Genomic DNA, 21927 nt, shown 5'->3' on the forward strand with positions numbered 1-21927 from the left:
GATATTTTGATATATTTTCAAGCACACGCTGCCCAAAAAATTAAGAAACATTTCTTTCTTTTATGCAAGAGAAGAAGACTCCTTGCCTACAGGAAAAGGGCAAGATACAATTCCTAGAGCACAAAATTTGGGGTACTTTCAAAAGCTTGTTACATCATTCTTATCCGATCGCTGGTAGGAGACTTTAGCCCACAATTTTGTCCATTGAACAAAAGGAAATTCTGGGTATACAAGCTTGAAACATCTTATCCAGAGTCTTAACAGCGTATTTTGAGCTTGTATTGCTCATCAGTATTGAGACTGGGATGTCAAGGGAGCTCACGAACGGGAGATCTTGAAAACAAGAAATAAAAATCTAATAAAGCCTGACTAATGGGTGAACACAACCTTTAACAATCACGAACTTTGACTCCTACCACATGAGTCATTACAATTTCTGCCTCTGAACCACAACATTCATCAGTCAGATTTGTAGTGAGCACATCAACACAAGAGAAGAAAAAAGGGCAAATGCAGCAACAGCACCGAGATCTGACAAATTCAGGTTTGGGACAACTAGAGAGTCACCGCGCCAGAAAAAAATGTCCAACACATGAGAGAGAGATGGAAACATGGAAAAGCTGCAGCAAGAAATCTCTTAAATCTTCCATCAAAGACAATGAGCAAGAAAGGGGACCTCATTTTGAGTTGGACACTTTTCTCTTCATGCTTGACACTTGCCAAGAGATGCAATGGATGGCTTCCTATGAGAAGACCGTTCGTAATGCAGCCCCTCCAGGCACCATAGCAGAAAATGCCTCTTCCGTTCAGGCGAAGGCAGTCCCTCAAGTGGCAGCTACTGGAATTAACCATGATCAGCAGATATGTAAGGAGAGGGGGGCATCGAAGCCCTCATAAAGAAAAACACACATAGAAAGCCCTCGAAACCAAACGGCTCCTACCCATGCAGAAAGACAACAGAAAAACGAGAGCTGAGGGAATCTTCCTGGCTCGCTGGCTGATGACACGAGACGTGCTCTTTAATAGCTGAACTGAAAAAAAAACACAACGCCTTTTAGCAACTCATTCAAACAAATCAAAGTCAAGGCTGAAGATTAGTAAGTGTTGCTACTCTTAACAGCACGCTCAGACTAATTTATGAATAAATCCACAAATTCTAACGGAGGTGAGGGAGGAAGAGGACACAGCCAAATTAATTTGACTTTATTAATTAAAAAAACCACCAAGTTTCATCACCCCAACACTCTTTAAAGGTTGCGCGAGTGTGGAGGGGAGTTATGCTCATTAATTATGCAGAAAATGCAAAACTATCATCCTCTGAATGAGTTTAAAATAAGGAGAAACCCTTTCAGAATGGGGAGAAATTACTCCCCAAGGCAGCTGAAATTTCTCTTGCAACTTCAAAGGACAATAAATTATTCAAATTGCTCGCGCCACTCCGCACGCTCTCTCACTCTCTCCCCTTCTCAATTTTATGCTCCTGAGTCAATTAAGGGTTTGGAGGACTTGGGAGAAACTTTGTAGAATGCTAAACCAGTCGCAGCTCCCTCTATTTATTTTGTTTCTTTCCTAAAGCTTTACTTTTCCTCTCAGCCTCAAAAGGAAACAGAAATGATTGTGCATTACAGATGAAACGAGCGGGGCATTGGTTTTAACCAAGCTCACATGAAACTGCAATGTTTCATGCCTGCAACAAGCACGAAAACATGCTAAAAACGCCCTGCACGATGATACAAAGAAAACAAGGGGTTCAGTCTGCACTCCTTCGTGTCAACTGCTCGAATCATTCACTGCGATATCCCCTTTCAAAGTCTTAGCAGTCTGCGTTCCAAAATGTATTTATAATGCTCTTTCCTGGCAACCTTCAGGTCTAGGTTAGCTGCGATCGCTTCCACAGTCCCGCTGCTATCTGCTGTGCCCTTGGACGGCACCGGCGGCTCCTCTGCCAAACCGTAACGCGCCTGTTTAGCATCTGCAGCACGAGAACCCCAAACCAAGACTGAGACGAATGACACCAGACAACAACATGGCACGAGAAGCCCTGCCTTATAAAAGAGAACCTAGACACGCACGAAGAGGGAAGGGGGTGGAGAAGGAGCAGTCACAGACCGAGGATGCTCCTGACTCCTCGTCCAGCACCCTGCTGCAGCCCGTGCAATGCTTATCTCCACCACGAGCAGCAGATGGCACAGAACGTGACTGTCCTCATGAACTTTAACAATTCCCCCAAATTGAAGGCAGCTGCACTGCAGGAACGTGATTGATGCCTAAAATGGGCACTGGGACCAATTATGCTGCAAGAGGACACCCTTGGCCGGAGGAGAGGAGAGGCACAGAGTGAATAAAACTGTTCTTGGGAGACTCTGGCTCTCCCAGGCCAATTCGAGCCCAGATTCCATCCCACGCACACCAAATAACGACATTCCTCTGGTTGGGTGTCCTTGAAAAACACTCTGTTTTGCCTTCTAAGAATAATATCGGGCTTGCCAGGCCACAAAAAAAGCTGGGAATACCCTCTCAGGCTCCCTTCAGTGACCCAGGAGATTCATCTCTGGTTGGTTTTGAAACGACATGACCACGCAGACCTTTCCAGAGAGATGAAAAGCTGCTGCGACCCAGGGTCCTGGTGAGCTAACACAAAGTTCCCATCCTTCCTGGCAGCACGTGCGAGAGCTATCTGGGTGAAAAGCACACCCAAAGGGGGAAAAGTCACAAAGAAGTAAGTATTAACTCCCTGGTAAAGGCTGCAATGGATTAAATATCCTACTCTTGGCACACAGGTATGGTGAAGACATGCATTTTCTCTTCCACAAGCCCCACATAGATGGCATTTTTACACGAGCTGCTTGTTTACACAACACACAGCTGCTCTTTTCTCCTAACTTAGCCATCTAATGAAGCTGAGCGGCAAGAACCTCTGGGTGGGAAAGGATCCTTTACCAGGAGACACCCATGGCTGGGTCCCAAACACCCGTAGCTGCTGCTGTCCCCAGGTGCACCTCAGCAGAGCTTAATCGAATAAATGCCTGCGGTGTGGGGCACAGCTGAGACCTGCGAGGTGACAGCCCCCCCAGCCCCTTAGGAAGCTCGTGCAAAGCATGATTTATTTCCTCTCCTGCTCCTCCAGAAACAAAACCTTTCCAATTTATCTAAAAATAAATAATAAAAAGATGACATCACTCAATCCAGGCAGGCAAGGTTTAATTTAATCAGGCACTTAAACAAGGTGACACAGAAGCTTAATTCAGCGTCCTTGAGCGGGACAACAACTAGTCCAGAGCCCTCAGCGACTGCCGGCTGCATCCCAGCTGGCAGACGGAGGAGGCAGCAAAGGAAAGGGCGATTCGGGAGCAAGGCCAGCAAGGGGTCCCCTTGCCTGCAAAGGCAATGGGTGCACGGGGAGCACGAGCAGCAGGTGGGGAGGGAAGCAGGGGGCTCTGCCTTCTGGGAGGACGTTTGGCTTCACCACGTTTTGACATCTTCCTTCTCTTTGGACAGCGCTGCTGCTTTGTCATGAACCGGGTTGAAGCGCTTACAGATGGAGCAGATTTCTCACGAAGCAGAGGAAGATTCCCTTCCCTCTGCTGTCATCTTAACGCGTCTATCAAGTCCTAAGATGGAGCCTCCTTGATTTTCACGACCGCCTTATCTGACAACTGCTGTCTTGGCCAGCAACTGATCAAAGCTGGGACCTCCAGAGCTACAAGCTCTACTGTAGAGACGAATCCTGTGGCTAGGAGCATGCGAGGGACCGTGCAGAGGCGAGGGGTCCCATCTACCTGTGAGAATTGGGCTCTCAGCAGGAGGAACCAGCTCCCAGCTCCCCCATTTCACAGCACGGAGCACACACCTCTCCTTGTTGTGCCAGCTCCCCAAATGTGGCGTTGCTTTGTCAGCCCAACCACGGACCTGCACAGGCTCCTCTCCCAACCCTCCGCACGTGGTCGCCATCCTCACTGCAAGCCCCACGTGCGTGGAGCAACCTCGCTGCTATCTGCTGCTGGCCTCCCCCGAGGCACTGCAGCTCGTGGAGCATGAGAGATCCCCCCGCACATGCGCCTGGCACGAACCTGTGTGTTCTCCAAATTAACGATGGAGCGAGGGCAATTAAAAGGGAAAAAAGTCAGGGTAATGCATCATAAAAGGGGCTTTATTCTTTTATTTTGTCAATTGCAATTTGGCTTTAATTATTTATGGTAATACTTTGGAGTGTGCTAGTAAGTGTTCTATGAAGTAATTTATAAAAGGAAGGAAACCTAAGTAATAAGTAATGTTCACTACTGCATCTGCTATTAAATCTTTGCTGGGGCGGAGAGCGCCACACACCAGCCCTGTGTGTATGCAAAGTACCAATTAGCAAAGCACTATTGTAAAACGCAAAGGTTTAATCAATGGGAAAAATCCACTCGAAAACAGCGAGCGTGCTGATTTCAGTTATAAAAATTACCACATTTCTATACAGCAAGTGGCTTTTTATCTGCAACCGAGGAGCACTTGAAGCGAGCACGTCGCTCCTGCAGGTAGCACGGGAGGTCAGGGGACCCGAGCACCGTGCTGCACTCCAGCCGAATGCAGCCGAGCCCTGGGCAGAGTGGGCAGGAGAAGGACCCAGCCAGGCACAGCAAGGCGAGGCTGCCTTCACAGGAGATGTTTTAAGGTGCTCGCTGCAGAGATTTTATGACTTGGGCTGGGTGCATAACCACGAGGCAGCAGCTCTTGGTTCTACGCCCCAGCGCGTGAGAAATTTGGGAACTGGATCTGTGTCCAGCCCTCACCTGTCCGTGCTGCCTGGTTTTCCCTGAGCTCGAAGGCAAGCAAGAGCTGCCTCTGAGGCCGTGCAGCACTTGAGGGAGCAGATCTTGGGAAGGCCTTCCCTTCCAAGCTCACTGCAGGGCTGCCCATTAATGCACAGCCAGCTGAAGCCTTAACAAAATGATAATACCTTCCAGCTAATGAGAGGCCACTGCAAATAACCACGGAGCCAGCAATTTCCAGTTCCATGGCTACCCTCGACTGGATAGAAGAAACAATGGAAGTGACCATATGCAATCGAAGAAAAAGAGGAGAAACGGGTCTGCTTTATACTTTTCAATTATTATCCCCTTCAGCTCCTCAAGGAAGAACAGCAGGCAAAGAGCAGTGTGGTGCTTTGGTTTTTTAATTTAAATAGCAGTTTCCTTTAAATAGAATGTTCCAGCCATAGAAAGATTTAAATCACTGACTGAGATCAATTAGCCTAGGAAACAAGGGAAGTATTTTAATGGGCCTTTGATTGCAGAGGCCGCAGCTCCTCCAGCACTGCGCTGGAAGAGGAGGCGAGCTCAAGCTTCCAGCTTTGCTGCAAGGTGAGCTGGTCCCTGCCACAAACCGGTGTACTGGGGGTTTCCTTCCCTCCATGGGAGCTTCCCACTGCAATGGGGCCACCACCCCGGCCCCGTCTGGCATCGCCCGGGGGGCTGTGTGGCCGTGGCAGCCCCTCTGGATGAATTAGGGCAGGAAATGGGGTCAGCGTTGTGGCGAGCGCCGGCCAAATGGATGCCGGCCAAGGGATTACGCGAGAGGCAGCGTGACAGAGCCCAGGGCCATCTGATGGGAGAGGACATTGTCAGAACAGAGTGACAGCTCCTCACGCAGTCTCCGCAGTTGTGACAGACAAAGCTGTTTGCTGTTTCTATGCCTCAGTGGGGAGCATCGCAGACGAGCTGGGATGCTACTGACGCGCCCGGCATGGGCAGAATTTAGCAGTCCCTCCAAAATCAGGGGGTCTCAGCTCACCATCACCAGGCAGCCACTAACAGCTGCAGCCTCAGAGCGGTTCAAGGAGCTGGCACAGATGGGAGAGCATCCCCAAGGCTACCCAGGTGAAGGAGATGCTGCCCTGTTCTACAGGTTAGGAGAAAAACTCCTGGGCCAACTCCATCTGCAGCTCAAGCAGGTAACAGCAGATCTGCCGTGGACGCCGAGTCCTGCAGCCTGTAAAGCTCCCCTCCGTAAATCTGTGAGCAGCAGGAGGAAAAAAAAAGCGCAAAGCTTCCCTGTTCAGAACCCAAGGACACTGCAGAACTAGAGGAGAGAGAAGGCGAGCTGCTGGCAGCAAGGTGCCTGCCGAGCACTGACAGATTTCAGCAGGGCTGGGGCCATGCAACTGGTGCCGTCTGTGCCCGACCAGCACCAGCCCTTCCCGAGGGCACACTGCCACCGGAGACCCTTCCCAGCACTCAGGTGTGGGATCTCCAGCTCTGCTGAGCAAATCTCACCCCACAGAAGACAGGGTTGGACGAGACACTCGTTCCTTCCTGGGAAAACTGAGACCACAGAGAAACTGGAGTCACCCAGAAGTTGGGAGAAGCCCTGAGCCTGCAGAGTGCCCGCTCCCAGCAGCTCGGTGAGCTCGGTGCACGTTTACAAAGGAAAAGGACTCCGGTTTTCACAGGCACTCAGACATCACAACAGATGAATCAGGGCTGTACGCACACAAAGATGCACTTGCAGGCACACAAACTCTCCATCTGTGCCTGCGAAGCTGCACTGCTTGCTTTGAAAACCCAGGACAAAGTGATTGTCCAGCAGTGCCACAGCACAGCAGCAGCACGAATGCGACTCTACAGCCCTACCATGGGGTTTTCTACCGTCAGTACCCCCTCCCCTCCTGCACAAAGAGCCAGGGGTGGACATTTCTGCCTTCAGTCTCCTGTTTTGGCAGGAGCCAGTGCAGGTAGAAGCCTGCTTAGCCCCAACACCCACTTTCAGATGCCAACAAGGCCGCTCTGAGCACGGCTGGAGCTCGCCAGGCAGTTCAACCATCCACCCGAGGTGCTTGTAAGAACCTACAAGAGCAGTGGCTGCAATATCCAAATAGGACCCTGGATAAATACTTGGGCAAATCGTTCACAATGGATTCTCAAACTGAAGCTTGGGGACAAATTTATGAAAATTGGCAGCACCATTTGAGTGACAGGCTGGCCCAAAGCTACACACCAGAAAAGCGGCCCTATAACAAACTTACCTGGACCCAGCTCACTTCCCAAGCTTATTAAATGAAGAAAACAAAAGCAAACATTATTGTTCTGCATACGGACATTTCTCCCTGCAAAGAGGGGCTAACTGAACAAAACCGAGGAGCAAGGCAAGGCAAACACATCCCCATTTGCCTACTACAGGGAAGAGAGAAAGCGCTGTGCAAAAAAATTTCTCAGCAACAAAAGGTCGAGCATCCCATTCAATCCCCAATGACTGCGTCATCTTAATAAACCCCGATAACGAAGCGATTATGTTAAAAGCTGTCAAGGGCTACACTGACCAGAGCAGCCCTCTCACCAGCTTCAAGCAGCTTTGCTGGGGAGGAAAAAAAAAATTTATAATTCAAACAGCTTGGAAGAGTCTATTCCCCACTGATCCCAAGCGCTCAGCCTTCATGTCGAAGGAACATTACATTTGAGTCGCCGAAGATTTTCACTTTTTTTTTTCTTCCCTTCCCCTTTTCATTTTTTAAAGCAAGAATTGAAAGGCAGCAAAGATAAAAAGTGTGTTAAACTGGACCCGGTTCATTCAGGGGAAGGAGAAATGTAATACTCTTTCTTTGGATGCTGTTGTGAATTCAGCCCCAGCGAGTAACGTGACAGCGGTCACTGGTGTCTGACAGGCGCCTGGAAGGATGGAGCAGGAGGGGACAATAGGGGCCAGCTGGGTGGAGATGGGGCCAGGAGCAGGGGTGGAGGTCCCAGCAGAGCTGCCAGGCACCTCCCTCCCCTTCTACCCAGCTCTTTGGCAGCCTGAGGGGCAACCCCAAATTCAAAGCAGGCTGGGACCTAGCTGCCCTGTAACATCCCTGCAAGGCAGGACTGGGAACAACAGCAAGGCGCTAGCAGAGAGCTAAAGATGCTGAAAAATTAAGAAACATCATCAAGTCCTGAGCACTTCCCTAACGTGAAAAATTTGGGCATCCATTTGCTGGCTCTCTGCACTGAAGCCTGCCCTGCTGTTGTTCTCCAGGGAAACTGAGGCACAGGTGAAAGAAGAGGGCAGGGGCCTGGCCCAGACTTACTTTCAGCTACGCAACCGATCAGCAGCACGGAGAGGAGGTTCACGAGGGAGACCAGCGCAGACATCCCAGGGCTGGGAAGGATCCTCATCCTCTGCAGCGGCCTTCAGCGCCAGCCGGGAAGGCTCCAGCTCAGCAGGCCTCACAGCGCGTCCCCAGCGTCGTCAGCACCTGCAGAGGGAAAGGGGAGAGCACTCAGAGAGGGGAACGAGGGTAATGGATGGTGTGGAGGTACGGGGCAGCCGGACAGAGCCCGAAAAGGCAGCAGGAGCTCAGGAAAGCTGTGGCCACACACGGTCACTGCAAGGAGAGAGGGCCTTGATGCCACCAAGGGATCAGGGCCATAGCAGCTAACAGTGAATTCCTGCCCAGCACCCACACAGAGGGAGAAAAAGGAAGGGTAATCAGGAGGCAGACACTGCACAGGGCCCGTGTTTAAAGTTTGGCACCCGTCGGCTTCCCCCAGCCCCACACCCTGTCCCTAACATGGGAGAGGAGCAGCGCTGGCGAGCAGCGAGGTGTGAAGGGATCCGAGCTGACAGGGCCCGAAGCCCCTCTCAAAGGGGGATTTTTCCACAACACGCTGGGCTGGGAGGGGAAAAAGGGAAACCCCACACGCGAAAAAGACAGAAAGGAAGAAAAATATCGCCCACAAAAGGGAAGATGAAGCAGGAGATGCCTCCCCTGTGTCCCCTTTTGGTTGCTGAGGCTGATCCCTTCGCAAAGCTGCAGTGGCATTAAGGGAGCTGTGTTCACAGCAAGTCCCCCCACCCCATATGTCAGCGACAGAGTTGTGCCCCCAAAGGGCTGAAAATAGAGGCGAGAGACGGCGAAAACTGCAACAAAACCTCCTGGTAGGGCCACGGCCGCATGGCTCCTCCGTCAGGCAGGCTGAGTGCCGCCGTGACGGGCCAGCGTTGTGGGAAGGATGCTCTCAGATCTGTGCAGATTCCTTCCTGCCATCGTTTACCCCAATTAAAAATCAAACCCAGGGTTTGTCACCTCTTGGAGAAGAGCCAGGTAGGAGATGTTGTACAGCGATCAAAGGCTTTAGGACTAAGGGGATAGCGCGGCTGCTGAAGCTTTCTGATACACATCAGGGCATGAAACCATCGGGACAGGCAGTGTGAAGGGGCATTTTCATCTTTTTCGGTCCCATTAACTCTCCAAGGCTGAACCGTACAGAATTAAAAGAAAATCTAGGATAAACAAGAAGTCCCCACATGTACTCGGCCCTGAGGAGCAACTTTTCAGAGAGAAGCTTTGGACTCGCACTTTGAGGATTACAAAGCCTCTGCTGTGCGCTCTGTGCTACTCTAGATCCTGCCTGCTTCAGCGCTGGCTTGTGAAAATGCAGCAGAAATACTGATACTCGTACAAGAGAAAAAAAATCTGGATTATACCACCGGGAATCTCTTCAAATGTTTGTTTCAGACGCGATTAGAGCAGCACGCAGAGGCTCCAGCCAGACTTAACGGGGGGCTCGCAGGGTTGCAAAGCACTGGGCTTTCTTTTGGTGTTGTCAGAGGTGAGCAGAGACCAGGACCATTAAGACTAGCTGCGACAGTAACTGTTAATTAAATTGGGGATGTGGCACCGCTGCCAGCACAACAAACAGAACTAGTTGCCGTTTGCTGGCTCTCCTTTCTCCCTGCTTCGGAGTCACCCAGCTCCTAGGTCCCATCAGGGGGGCTGAAGGGGCAGGAATCAGAGTGCAGGCATCCTCCCAACCCTTTAAGGTCTCTGTATTTCAAAACCTGACAAAACTTTCACAAACTGTTTGTTCTTATCACAGACAAGCCCGTCCCTCCCTGCCCAGTCCCAGTAAATGCCACCCAACATCTCCATGCTCCTCATCCACTCTTGACACGTGCCATCAGAGCAGACGAGGCTGCCCCACACAACCTGACCCCCCAAAAATGGAGCTGAACGCAGGCATGTAGGGGAAACATTCCCCCTTCTCTCCTGCATCTAGCGTGGCTTTTCATGCCATGTAATGGGCTCCGATGGAGAAGGTCTGGTTAAGGGGACACGGCAACAGCTCCAAGATTAGAGAAGGAGATGCCAGAGGGTGACACTTCTGCTCCACTGCTAATGTGCTTCCCGAGCCCTTGATGGAGACAGAAAGTGCTGGCAGAGATATTAGGACACGTCAACTTCAATCCAGCAGCTCATCCTTCAGAGCAGGTACGGCACCGGCTGTCTCCCCCCCGGACACGGGATTTCAGGACACCAAGACGTGCACCCAGCCGGCACCCCGTGGGTGTCGAGGGGGGACTGGGGCAGGAGTCAGCTCTGGGAACAGAGAGACTGGGAACAAACTCTCATTCACCGCACGATTCCTGCCCACAACGCCGAACACGCAACATTTGGAAACCCAGGCACCGTGCAACAAGCCTCTCCCGCCCTCCAGGCGGTGCTGAATTCGAGTGGGGATCGCTTTGGTGAACGCTCAGATCGCAAGGGTTTCATCAGCCATCCTCTCCCTTCCTCTGCGTGTGCGCGGCTTACCTTGTCTGTGCTCTCTGCAGCAGGCTCACATCACTCCCCCCGCCTGGCTCTGCTCCTGCACTGCTCCACGGACCCCCAAACTCTCACTAAATTCCCTGGCACAGGATCTCCTGCAACAGGAGCAAGCCACCCAATAGACCTCAATCCTGGCTAAAGAATGCAATTAAGTGAAGCCGCGGCCCCCCAGTGGGGTCAGATTTGTGCTAGATACGGTCACATTTCAGGAATAAGATTAATTCTTACAGTAAAAGAGCTCCTGTAAGACATTTTTTCTTGCACGCTGCCTGATCTCCAGCTTTAAGCATGCAAATGCGCATCTTGTAGGCGCTGTGCACAAGATCTTCCAGAATATTACTAAAATTAATAAAATGGAGAGGTGTTTGCAGGAAGCAGCCTCCAGCTGGGGCTCCTCCAGCCCCTACAGAGCAAGGGGCTTGCGGGGACCCACGGGTGCTGGGAACAAAGGGTGAAACGCCCCAAAGCACCAACATTTCTTAAGAGCTTAAGTTCCATTGAGAGTCAAAGGGACTTAAGCTAAGCCGCTAAGATGCTTTTGAAGATTTTCCTCCCAGCAACTCCCATTTCAGAGGGTGCCGGACACCTAGCTCCTGTAAGCTCCTTTGGGTATCCAAGGGGATAGAGGAGGGCTTTGCCTGCAGACCACTTTGGCCAGCTTGGTTCCTGCTGCTTAAGGAGGGAGCTTGTGGGAAGCAGTGCTTGAAATAAAAGTGTCTGCACAGCTACGGGCATCGGAGGGGGCAGAGCCATGCAGGCATTTTGCCATTTGTTACCTTCTCTTAGCCCGCATCAAACCTGCGGCTGAAATGTTTGCTCTGCAGTTAAGAGAAATCCAGCAGGGAGCACGGCTTCGTTTCGGACTCCCTAGAATGAAACAACTGGAAAACAGCTCCCCAAAACGCGTTTGGGGCTTCTCTTGCTTCTGTTTCACCCGCACGCAAAAGGGAGAAGGGCCATTTTAAATAAATTCCCTGCTGAAACTTCCATGCAGATCTAGCAGATGATTAAACATCTTCATTTCCAGTAGCTGCGGCGGGAGAACGACTCCCATTAGACGCAGCAATCGAAGCAAACACCTTAGAGGCATGGGGCTGCGCCGAGGTCTCTCCTCCTTCCAGCAGCACCGGCTTCGTTTGCGCTCTGAATTAACAAAGGTCAGTGGGGCGCTTCATTTCCTCCCAGCAACCTCTTTAAAGGAAGAAAGAAGAGCTTTTAGCCCAGCCAATATCTCATTTGGCACCTCCCTTGGGGAGGGGAGAGCCGAGATTTTAATCTCCCCCCCCAGCAATCCCAACCCTGCTGGGGCTGGGACGGTGACGCCAGTGCTGGTGGCACCGGTGGCAACTGGGACGTGGCCTGGGACCATCGTGGGCCCGGTGCTGGGACAAGGGGATGCCAACGTGCAGCTTCCTCCTGGCAGCCTGGCTGCTCTGCTGGCCACAATTTGCCTGGTTTCCCGGGGAAATAGAGCATGAAGACGTGATTCCAAGTACATGCTGCTGCCGCTCACTTCCCCTCCCCACCCGCTATCGTGCTGACCAGCTAAACCCTATTAAATAGGGGGGGGAGATGGCAGCCACCCTAATTCCCTCGCTGTCACGTGCAAGGCAGTGCTGGTGGGGAGGGAGGTGGCCATGGTGCCCCTGCTCCAGAAGCGAGCGCTTGGCCTCATGAGCTCCAGGGGAGGCTGCCCCAGAGGCTGAGCTGCCCAACAGCCCCCTGCTGCTGCTCACAGGGAGGAAAAAACACCCCCCAGGCATGAAAGCCAAACGCACGGGTCTTGCTGGGACCTGTAGCAGGCACCCCCTTCATTTGCATCCTTCCCCTCGCAACAAGGAAGGTCCCGATGCTCTGCAGCCCCCCCGTGCCTGCTCCATCACGCTCCTCAGGCCAACCAAGCCCCCCCCAAACCACCTTTCCCTCTGGGTTTTTGGCTCAGCAGCTGCCCCACAGACCCTGGCGCTGCTCAGAGCCTTGGTTTCTGCTGGTGCATATGGGACCGCCGTGCTCCCGTCACCTTCCCCACGGCAGCACAAAACAAGCACAAAACAAGCCCCGTCCGCCAGCGAAGCTCCCTGCAAGGCCAGCTGGTGGCTGGAGGCGCCCAGCTCCAGGGGCTGAGCTCCACACGCACCTCCCTGCCTGAAAAACGAGGTCTTGGGGCATTTCCAAGTCAGCCCCCAAAATCTCTGGACGCAGCCCCTCCTTGACACTCCCCAGCCCACCTCAAGACGCAGGCCCTGGTCTGGCAGCCGCAGTTCCAGCAGCCAGCAGAGCCCCTCCAGAGCCAAGCACGCCTGTTTATCCATCGCGGAGCGACTCAGATCTTAACGAAAATATTTACAAGAAAGAGGCAGAGTATTATCTTCCATGGGGAAACAAACACAGATGGAGGAAAAAGAGCTTTGATCAGGACTGCCGCGCTCCTATCCGCTGCTTTTCATCCACAGATCTCCAAGTGCTTTAATATGACAGCGTTATCCCTCTTCACGGAGCGGGATCCCAGATGAAACTGCACACTCAGAGAGCTCTGAGCATGAAGTCGTGCTGCCTCTCGCTGTGTTTGCACACAGCCACACTTCTCCTTGCTTTCTCACAGCGTCTCTGGTCCTTTCGTGCACGCCACGTGCCCGGCACCATCCCCGAGGAGCTCTGGGGGCAGCAAGGCGGGTGCTGCTGCCCGTGGGCACGATGGCACGGCGAGGGTTAAGCCGTGGTCAGGGCAGGAGGAGCGAGAGGAGCTCTGAGCTGGGCTCCATCGTCAGGAGAAATTAATTTCGGCCCAGCGTGTCCCCGCAGTGACAGCTCTGACAGGCGGAGATGTGTCTGCGGCGGCCGGGATGCGGCCAGCAGGTGCAGTGCAGCACGAACGGGTCCATGGGGATGATGATGAGGAGGAGGAGGAAGCAGAGCACCTCGGCTAAGCCCAAGCTCACCACGCCACGTGCTGCTGCAGCCCTGGGAGGGCTCTGAGGGCCTGGCTGTGCTGAAGGCAGAGCAAAAAGCAGCGAGGGACGTGGTGCTGGGGCGAGCAGCGCGCTCGGGCTGCATCCAGCCAGCCCAGCACTGAGCCCTGAGGCTGCACCTTCCCCTTGGGGCTTCGGGAACACACGAAGGGGCAAGGTGAGGAAAAATCAGACCCAGGGCCACGTTCCCCCTGCTCTTCTCCTCCTCCCTTTGCTGGCATGTGCCAGCCTCCAGCCTTCACCGATGAACCCCGCAGATCTCCACTGAGCACCTCCCAGCATTGGTGACCATCGGCAGCCCCGTACCCTCACGGTTCAGGGTATCAGTTTGCTTTTCTTTCTTTCTGCCAGGCCTCTTTCTTCCTCTCTTTAGGAAGCTGCTCATCATGAGCCCCGGCTCAGCTGCCTGACAGGCTGGGAGCTCCTGGGGGCGCAGCCGGCACCACCGGGTAAATCATCACCTCATGGCCTCACCTCAGCACAGCGCGCCCAACAGCCTCCGCGAGGGGAATAAACACCATCCTCTGCGAGAAAACAATGCTACGGAGAAAATCATCATGAGGGAAGTACTGAGCCATGGAACCAGTGCTTTTCTGACATCCAGACAGCATCAGTGTCTCCCAACAGGCGAATCCCTCCAGCCTTGGCTTCCTGCTCCCTCCACGCAGCAGCCTGGCACCGCATCTCACCACCTCGCCGCCCTCCGAGCCGCTCTCCCTGCCTGCCAGCTCAGAGCACCCTAAGATGCCCTTAGGGTGCCCTTCGAGAGCACCCTAAGGTGCTTTCTCAGCCATATTAGCAAAGGGTTTCGTGCAAACCTCCCCAGAGGGCTGTCGGTGGGTTCCTGGCTGCAGCACCTTGGCCAGGCACGCGGAGTGGTCGCTCCCCAGCAAAGCGCCGGTGTTTTGGGGGGACGCACCCTGCCCTCCTCCTGCTGGCACAAGTTTGCACCCAAGCAGCGCGTCTTCCACCAGCCCTCAGCCCAAGCAGGAGACAGAAAAAAGCGATGAAAAAGCAAAAGGGAAGAGAAAAGGAGAGTTAATTAGGAACGCGGGGTGCTTTATCAGTTCCAGCTCAGGGCGCTGGACCGGTGCAGGATGTCAGCAGCCCTCTCGCAAGAGCGACCTTCTCATTACAGGCGATTGCTGATCGATTGCCTCCGTTTGTCATCTTCATCTGCTCTCCAGCTCCTCGTGGATCTTCTCTGCTGAAGCAAGTGCCAAGGCAGCTCGCAGGGCCCCGTGGGATGGTGGTGGCTGGTCCCTCCCGGTGCTGCTGCAGGGCCTCGTGCCCTGGCGCTGGCACCCCCTGGCTGCAGGCATCACAGCCATCATCTCCAGGAGTGCTGCAGAGCCCAGCCTTTGCTTTGCTCCTTTATTTTTCTGTCTAGACACAGCCCCCGATACCATGAGCTACGACAGAAATAGAGCAAAAAATCCCCAAACCACACCAGGCCAAAACCAAACACCAAAACTCACTGACAACCCAGTGCCCTGGAGAAGCCCATTTAAACCCCACGGACCCAGGCAGGAGCCCCCCTCCCTCACACCCCACTGACCCCAGAGAGGCTCCTACTGACTACCACGGCGTTGGGCTGGATTTAACCTCACGCTCACCATTTTCTGGGTCTCCTGTGGCCAGGAGATGCCGAGGGACTGCCCTCGCTTTTCAAATCAGGAAAAAGCAACTCCCGAGGCTGGAACAGCTCAAGCCCACGTACTGGAAAGCCAAAAGTCTCAGGAAACAAAAAAAAAAAAGGGGGAAGAAATACATTTCCTTCTATGGCTCGTGCACAACACAGCTGCTCTGGCCTGCAAGCCTCTGGGTAGGCAGCCTGGGAGGAGACCCGGGAGTGCTGTGGTCCCTGCACGAGGCCGGTGCCCCCTGCGCACCCGTGGCAGAGACCAAAGGAGAGGAAATCAAAGTAACGAAGCAAGCAAGCCAAGTTTAGCCTCAGTGCTGTTTGGTGGTACAGGAAAACCACTGTGGCAGCAGTGCAGCTGACCATCTGGTTTGTTTCTTACCCCAAGAAAAAGGTACGGTTGGGACAGGTCAAGGAGCATCGGTGGGAGCGGGGTACGTGCGGCTGCTCGGCAGCAAATCCCCCAGCACGGCGAGGACGGGGCCTGAGCTGCAGCACGAAGGACGGCGAGCTGAACTGGTCCTTACCATGGGAACAGCTTTGCCACGACAGCTCTCGTCTTGCTGATTAGCGATCGGCAAGTAAAGCTCCTCAGGGCTATCAGCAGGGGCTGGCTGTCTCCCCGGGCTCTGCAGCAGCCAGCGCGGGAGCCAGGCACCGGAGGACTTTCACCCACCCTGCTTCACCCAGCTGCCAGCACCGGGGCTGCTTCACCCACCCCGGGGACCCGCTGCATGTCAGCTCCTAGAGCAATGCCACTACCCCTCCACGGCCCCACGGATGCCTCTGGATGGGCCCTTCCCAGCCCAGGACCCGGGGAGCTGCAGGCAAGACCACCACGAGGCTACGCTGCACCCCTGGGCCACCGAGGGCTCAGGACGCCGCTCCCCATCCTCCCCTCTGGTGTTTAAGGCCAGCCCTTTTCCTGCAGTCTCTCCCCCACCATCTCCTTGCCAAGCGTCCCAGCCCTGCCAGCATGCACAGGGGGTTAAAGTCCATAAAGAGGATTTGCTTTTCAGCTTGCAAGACAGAAGATGAGCAAATCCCTTCCCGTGCGCTAGCAGGAATCCTGTGTCTCAGACCCACCAGCCAGGGGAGATTAAGGGAGAAGGAGAGAAAGAAAAAAATCCCATCCATCACTCACTGCCATGATCTCATCTGAGTTTAGGAGCTGAGCTGGGATGATGCTGGGTCCCAGCCTGGGCTGGTGGAGGACCAGCAGCCACCAAGCACACCGGGCAGAGTCAGCGGCTGCGCTGCTCAAGGTCAGCAGAGCCGGGGAGCCGCTTCCACGCTCCGTGCTCGCTGATTTTATTCTGCCTCGTCTGCCTAGGGAAGCCTCTGGCTCTTGTCACATCCTCGCAGAGGGCCCCGGCTCCAGCGGGTGCCTGCAGGAGTCACCTTAACCCCACAGAGCCCCACAAAGCGCCCGCACGGTGCCAGGCAGGAGCAGCGCTGAGCCGAGCGGCTCGGCCAGGCAGGGCTCGCCTGCAATTTCCATCCTCCGCATGAGATGAGGAATTAAGAGGCTGCTAAACAAGCAGAAATTGGGAGTAACATCCTCCTCGCCATCCTCCAGCTCTCGCCCTGCTGGGGTCTTTCTATTAAAGCTGATTTTCCACCCCCTCTCTGCTCCGAGCGGCTGTAGGAGCGCGGTCCTGCAGGCTAGCGGCCGTCCCACCCGGAGGTGGCTGCGATAACGCAACCCAAACGCAGCCAGCCCACACCAAGGAGGCATCAGAGGCTGCTTAAAACATTAATAAGCACTCAGAGGCTGCTAACAGCCCTCCTGCTGCAGGAAAGGAGCTTGTGAGAGGGCCCTGGCAGATCCTACCCATCACCCCAAATTCCAGCAGACCCCACCTGGCACGTTAAGACCATCAACACGCGATGGAGTGAGCCTGGCGAGGGAGCAGGATGCTTTTTGTCCTCCGTTTGCTGCAGGGCACGACGAGAGCTGCCCCCAAGAAGCAGCCGAGGGCGGCGCAGGGAGCTCGCCAGCACCCAGACCCCCTCTGCCTGGCCGGGCAGCGCCTCGGCCATCCTCAGCGGCGCCGAGCCAAACGGGAACGGGGCCAGCAGCAAATCTCCCCTTCGGACGCGTGGAAGCCACCATATTGCAGAAAACGTTTGGATTGTCCCCGTGCCATCTGGAGCCGCTGGGAAACGCGGCCCTGCTGTCCCCGCCAGTTACCAAAGGGAGAGAGCTGCGGGCCCCGAAAGGCAGAAGCTGCTTTTGCCCTCCCTGTGAGGGCTCAGCCCCTTCTGCAACACTCCTGGCTTTTCCTGACCCTCCTGACTCCACAGCTCTCTGCCTTTGGGAGCTGCCCCACAGCCTCCCCCACCCCAGCTCCGGGCACTGCCACATCCCAAAGCAGGAGGCGCTGGGGACCCCCCTCCTGCTCCCCTCCCCAGCGCAGGGCCAGAGGCAGGGGACAGCACGGCGGGGCCCAGCAAAGCGTCTCCAGCATCTCCAGTTCCACGGGGCTGAGCGGGCAGCCGGGGGCACAGCCAGGTGCTGCCCATGGCCCTGGAAGGCCAGGAACATCAGCACACCAGGACCAACATCCCTCCTACCAGAACGGCCTTGTTCCAGGACCACCACCACTGCTCCTTCCAGAATATCAGCATGCCAGGACCACCACTGCTCCTTCCAGGACGCCATCCCACCAGGACCACCACCATTCCAGGACCACCACCTTCCTTCCAGACCCCCGTTGTTCCAAATTTCCCAAATGGTTCCTTTATGCTGAGCACATCCCCTGGTGCCACATCCGTCCATCAGACAGCGGTGGCGCAGACAGTCCCAGCATAGGGACAAAACCGAGGGGCGGAGGGGCCCCAAACTCGCTGTAAAAGCCCCAAGAATCATCTCAAATCTCAGCCTGAGGCCTGCTCCTCGCTGAATTAAAGCCCAGAGCCCGCAGCGAGGCGATCCCAGAGCGGCTCTCGCCTCGGAGGGGTCAGCGTGTGCAGCGCCGGGGCCACTAATTAAAGCTTTTAACGAGGCAGCCCCAGCACCTCGCCAAGCCCCCAGCAGCCTTCACCCGACGCTCTCTCTGCTAATAGCCGGGTGCCGCGGCCGAGTGCTGGGTCCGGGCTGCCTGAAATATTTATGGCAAGCCGGGACCAGCTCCTTCCCCTCCACGATCCCAGCGCATCCACACATCCCCAAGCAGCAAGGCGGGGTGCCGGGGGGGCTTTATTTTGTTTTTAAAGTTTCCTCCCCACCCCTTTCCCACCACAGCCTCAGTTCAGGCTCTCTCGTTAATCTAATTGTTCTCCTAATGAAGATCTGCAATTCCTCAAACATTAATTACCAACGGCAGCAGCGGCAGCAGCTGTGGAACAAGAGCTCCCTGTTCCTAATAATACGCTTCACACTTTTGCCTGCCACAGCTCAATTTAGCTTTGCGTGATTTGGCTGGGGGGAGATAAATAAAATTCCAGCTCCGGGACTCTGCAGACAGCCCCGGAAGAGGCGACGCTCTCCCCAAGCCCATGGGGCTCAGGAGCACTTTAGGACCTGCTAAAAAGTCCCTTTTTTGTTATGGCACCCCCAGTTCTGGCCCCGTGGATGTTGGGTGCAGCTCTGGGCAGGTGTCAGGAGCTCTGCGAGCAGCTGGAGCTGCGCCAGCTGGAAGCAGCAGCGAGGTGCCGCAGCCGCGCTGAGCCTCGGTCCCTGTCCGCAGGCGAAGAACGACGGTGGCAGGGGGGAAGGAAAGGCAGAAAAGGAGAGGAATGGAAGGAAAACGAGAGCCCGGGCAGGGAGGGAGATGAGCAGCGCCCTGATGGGCTCCGGGAAGGAGCCGGTGGGAGCAGGGGAGGGAGGAGCGCAGCCGGAGGGAGGGCGATGCTCCAGCTGCTCCTTGTTTTGCTCCTGGTGAAACGGAACGAGGAATAACGGGAAAGTTCACGGCGATGGGAATAAAAGCTGAGGGCAACAACAGGGCTGGGATCGTGCAGGGTGCTGGGGGGCACCACGGGGCTGGAGGGCGGCGCCTGCAGGAGGGGCTGGTGCGGACACACGGGGGGGGGGAACAGGGGCTGTGCACATCCCTCCCCTGCCTACAAACCAGCAACAGGGGCTGAAGGGAACCTGAAGGCACAGGGGAGAAAGCTGTGGGCAGCCAAAGGGCTGCTGCCAGCCCAGCCCCTCCGTACAAAAGAGGCTCCCAAGCACGGGCTGGAGGAAGCAGCTGGAAGGGCTGGAGCCAGCAGAGCTGGAGCTGCCCCTCTCGCCAGCGCCGCGCAGCCAAAAATACACAAGGGGAACAAAACAAAACAAAAAAAACCGCCACGAGAGTTTTCGGCGACAAAAGCAAACAAATAGATTTGTGAATAAATATTGATTTGACAGGAAGTCAGAGAAACCCTTCCAAAAACACACGCTGGCACCAGGCTTCCTCTCCATACACGACGAGCAGCCGCCGGCATTTCAAGCTCCGGGTGCCTTTGCTCGGCTGAAAATCCGAGCTGCTCCGTGGGGTTTGTGCTGCCAGGGGGCAGCGGGCATCGCACGGCAGCGTCATCTCATGGGGTTTCAAGAAATAAACTCTAGGGTCAGCCGAGGAGCCTGCGCTGGGCAGAGCAAAACCCCGTTATTTGCCCTGAGCTCCCCCCCAGAGGAGCGGTGCCAGCTGCTGGTGTTGGACCCGGTGCGGTTTGGTCCGAAGGAGTGAAATCTTTCCTCCTGCCAAAGAGTGGGGCTGAGTCACAGACCCGGAGTCACGGGGGCCGAGGGATGCTGCTTCGTGCTTTTTGCTGACCGCAAGCACAGCTGCACGTTCTCTGCTCCGTCCCGGCCTTTCATCCCAGGAATGCCCCGCAGCACTCGGGCTGTGCAAAAAATTGATTGTTATGCCCCACAGGGGGATTTGGAGACTTGTTTTCCGTCTCACGGGGTGAGATGGGCCCTGCTGGGGGGACGGCGGGGCTGGGACTGCTAGCAGAGGGCAGGGCCTGGCACACAGACAGTCCTGTCCCTTCCCTGCCTTCGTGTCGGGGCAGCAAACCGCGGGCTGAGCCCCCAAAACCACAGCAAAAAGCAGCCAGCACCAGCAGCGCTCCTCTTTGGAGGTTCCCCGGTCACATCTCAGCCTTGCCCAGACCCACGAGGGATCCACGCGGCAGATTTCGCCTCCTTCACCCCCAGAACCATCACGCTTGGGGGAAAAGCAGACAAATGCTTGAGCTCTTGAGGACTTTAAGGTCATTGCGAACTGGAAGGCTGGAGGTCAGCAGAAATATCCTGGATGAGGTCTTGGTGCTCCATCACCATCACCGCAGCCGGTGCTTGAAGACCCGTGAGTTCAGGGCGAGTGGCTGCACCTCGCTGCGCACCCCACGCTCCTCCAAAAAAAAGGTTTCCTTTGTTCGCCTTCCTCCCTGCACGGCGAAGAAATCCCGGCCCCGTGAGCGCCATGAGGGGCCGGTGACGCCGATCACAGCTTTCCTGCTCATTTCTTTTTCAATGAGTGAATTAGCAGGCAGCCAGCCGACTTGAACATCCCCTTATCTCTGCACCAAGCTCGCTGCCGAGGATTTGCATAATTTTAATCTTTCCCACCAATGAGCATGAAAAAATTAGTTTTCCACTATTTTATCTTCTATTTGTGTTCAATAAACAGAGCTGGCGGCTTTGCTCCATGGATTTATACTGGGAAACGGGAGAGAGGAGGAGGGAAAAAAAATCCCCCACGTCCAGCGTTCGGCCAGAGGAGAGTTAAAGCCGAGGAGGGCGGCAGGGTGAAGGCTCTGCAAAACCCCGTCCGGATGGCAGCTGCGGGCAGGTTTGAGGTTGAAGCCTGGATTTCCTCGTCCAGTCCCAGCTGTTTGCCCTGGAGTCCCTTTCCTATCTCCCAGAGCAATTACCCCGGCTTCCTCCCTGATTAAGACCGGCGCTTTTCATCTCGGGCAGAACATGCTGGGCTCCCCACGTCGGGGCTCCGGTGCCCGAGAACATCCTGAGAACATCCCGAGAACATCCCGACTTCTGGGACGGGCTTGGAGGTGCCTGGAGAGCCAAGTCCCACCTGGAGAAAACTCATCTTGTGCAGAGAGCCGAGCATCTGCAGGGACCGGGTCACCCCAGGTCCCTTCTTGTGCTCCTGCGCCTACCCAAGGTTTCGGCTCCTCGTCGCTGCAGGTCCTGAGCCCTGCAAGGTCCTGAGCCCTGCACACAGCACCCGCTGGATTCGGAGCGCACGGCGGCAGCCCAAGCGTGGTGCCCTTGCCTTTGTTTGCAGCGTCCTCGAGCCGCTTCGCTTCGTGGAAGGCGGGGAAGGAGAAGGGCAACACGCAGCGAATCGCAGAGCTTAGGGGGAGCTGAATTTAACGCGTTCTTTAGAAGGGGATGCACCAAAAATTACACTTGTCTGGATTAAAAAATCAAAAGAAAAGGTACTTAGAAGAAAAAGCTTCTGCGCTTGCCCCCTCTCCTGCAGAACAGGAACATCTTTTTGGGCAGCACACAGCAAAGGACGCCAGCAGCTCAGCCAAGGGTGCTCAGGAGCTGCTGCAGCGAGCCCCCCAACCCCACACCCCTGCCAGCTCCGGGTTTCACACCCAAAATCGGGGCAGCTCCGAAGAAAAAGAAATCCCAGAGAACATCTGAGGCTCTCTCCTCCCATGTGCCCCACTCTTGAGCAGGCTGGAAGACACAACCACAAACCCAAGCCCTAGATTTCCTTCCTCCCCGCGGAGCAACCTCAGCTCTCCGTCCGGGGCTGTACGAGGCTGGGGGAGGA

At 55.2% G+C, this 21927-nt stretch overlaps 1 protein-coding gene across 7 annotated transcripts in view; it reads right to left on the bottom strand.

Moving 5' to 3' along the window:
- Positions 1–21927, bottom strand: part of PTPRS (protein tyrosine phosphatase receptor type S) — a 150996-nt gene that overhangs the window by 91044 nt on the left and 38025 nt on the right. For all 7 annotated transcript variants that reach the window (XM_084498423.1, XM_084498421.1, XM_084498422.1 and 4 more), the window contains one exon: positions 8045–8212. In XM_084498423.1, coding sequence (XP_084354549.1) covers positions 8045–8132 — 88 coding nt within the window. In that variant the 5' untranslated portion in view covers positions 8133–8212. Of the gene's footprint in view, positions 1–8044; positions 8213–21927 lie in introns of those variants that run through there.

The sequence above is a fragment of the Aythya ferina genome (genome assembly GCF_964211825.1).
Source record: "Aythya ferina genome assembly, chromosome: 26".
Taxonomy (NCBI): domain Eukaryota; kingdom Metazoa; phylum Chordata; class Aves; order Anseriformes; family Anatidae; genus Aythya; species Aythya ferina.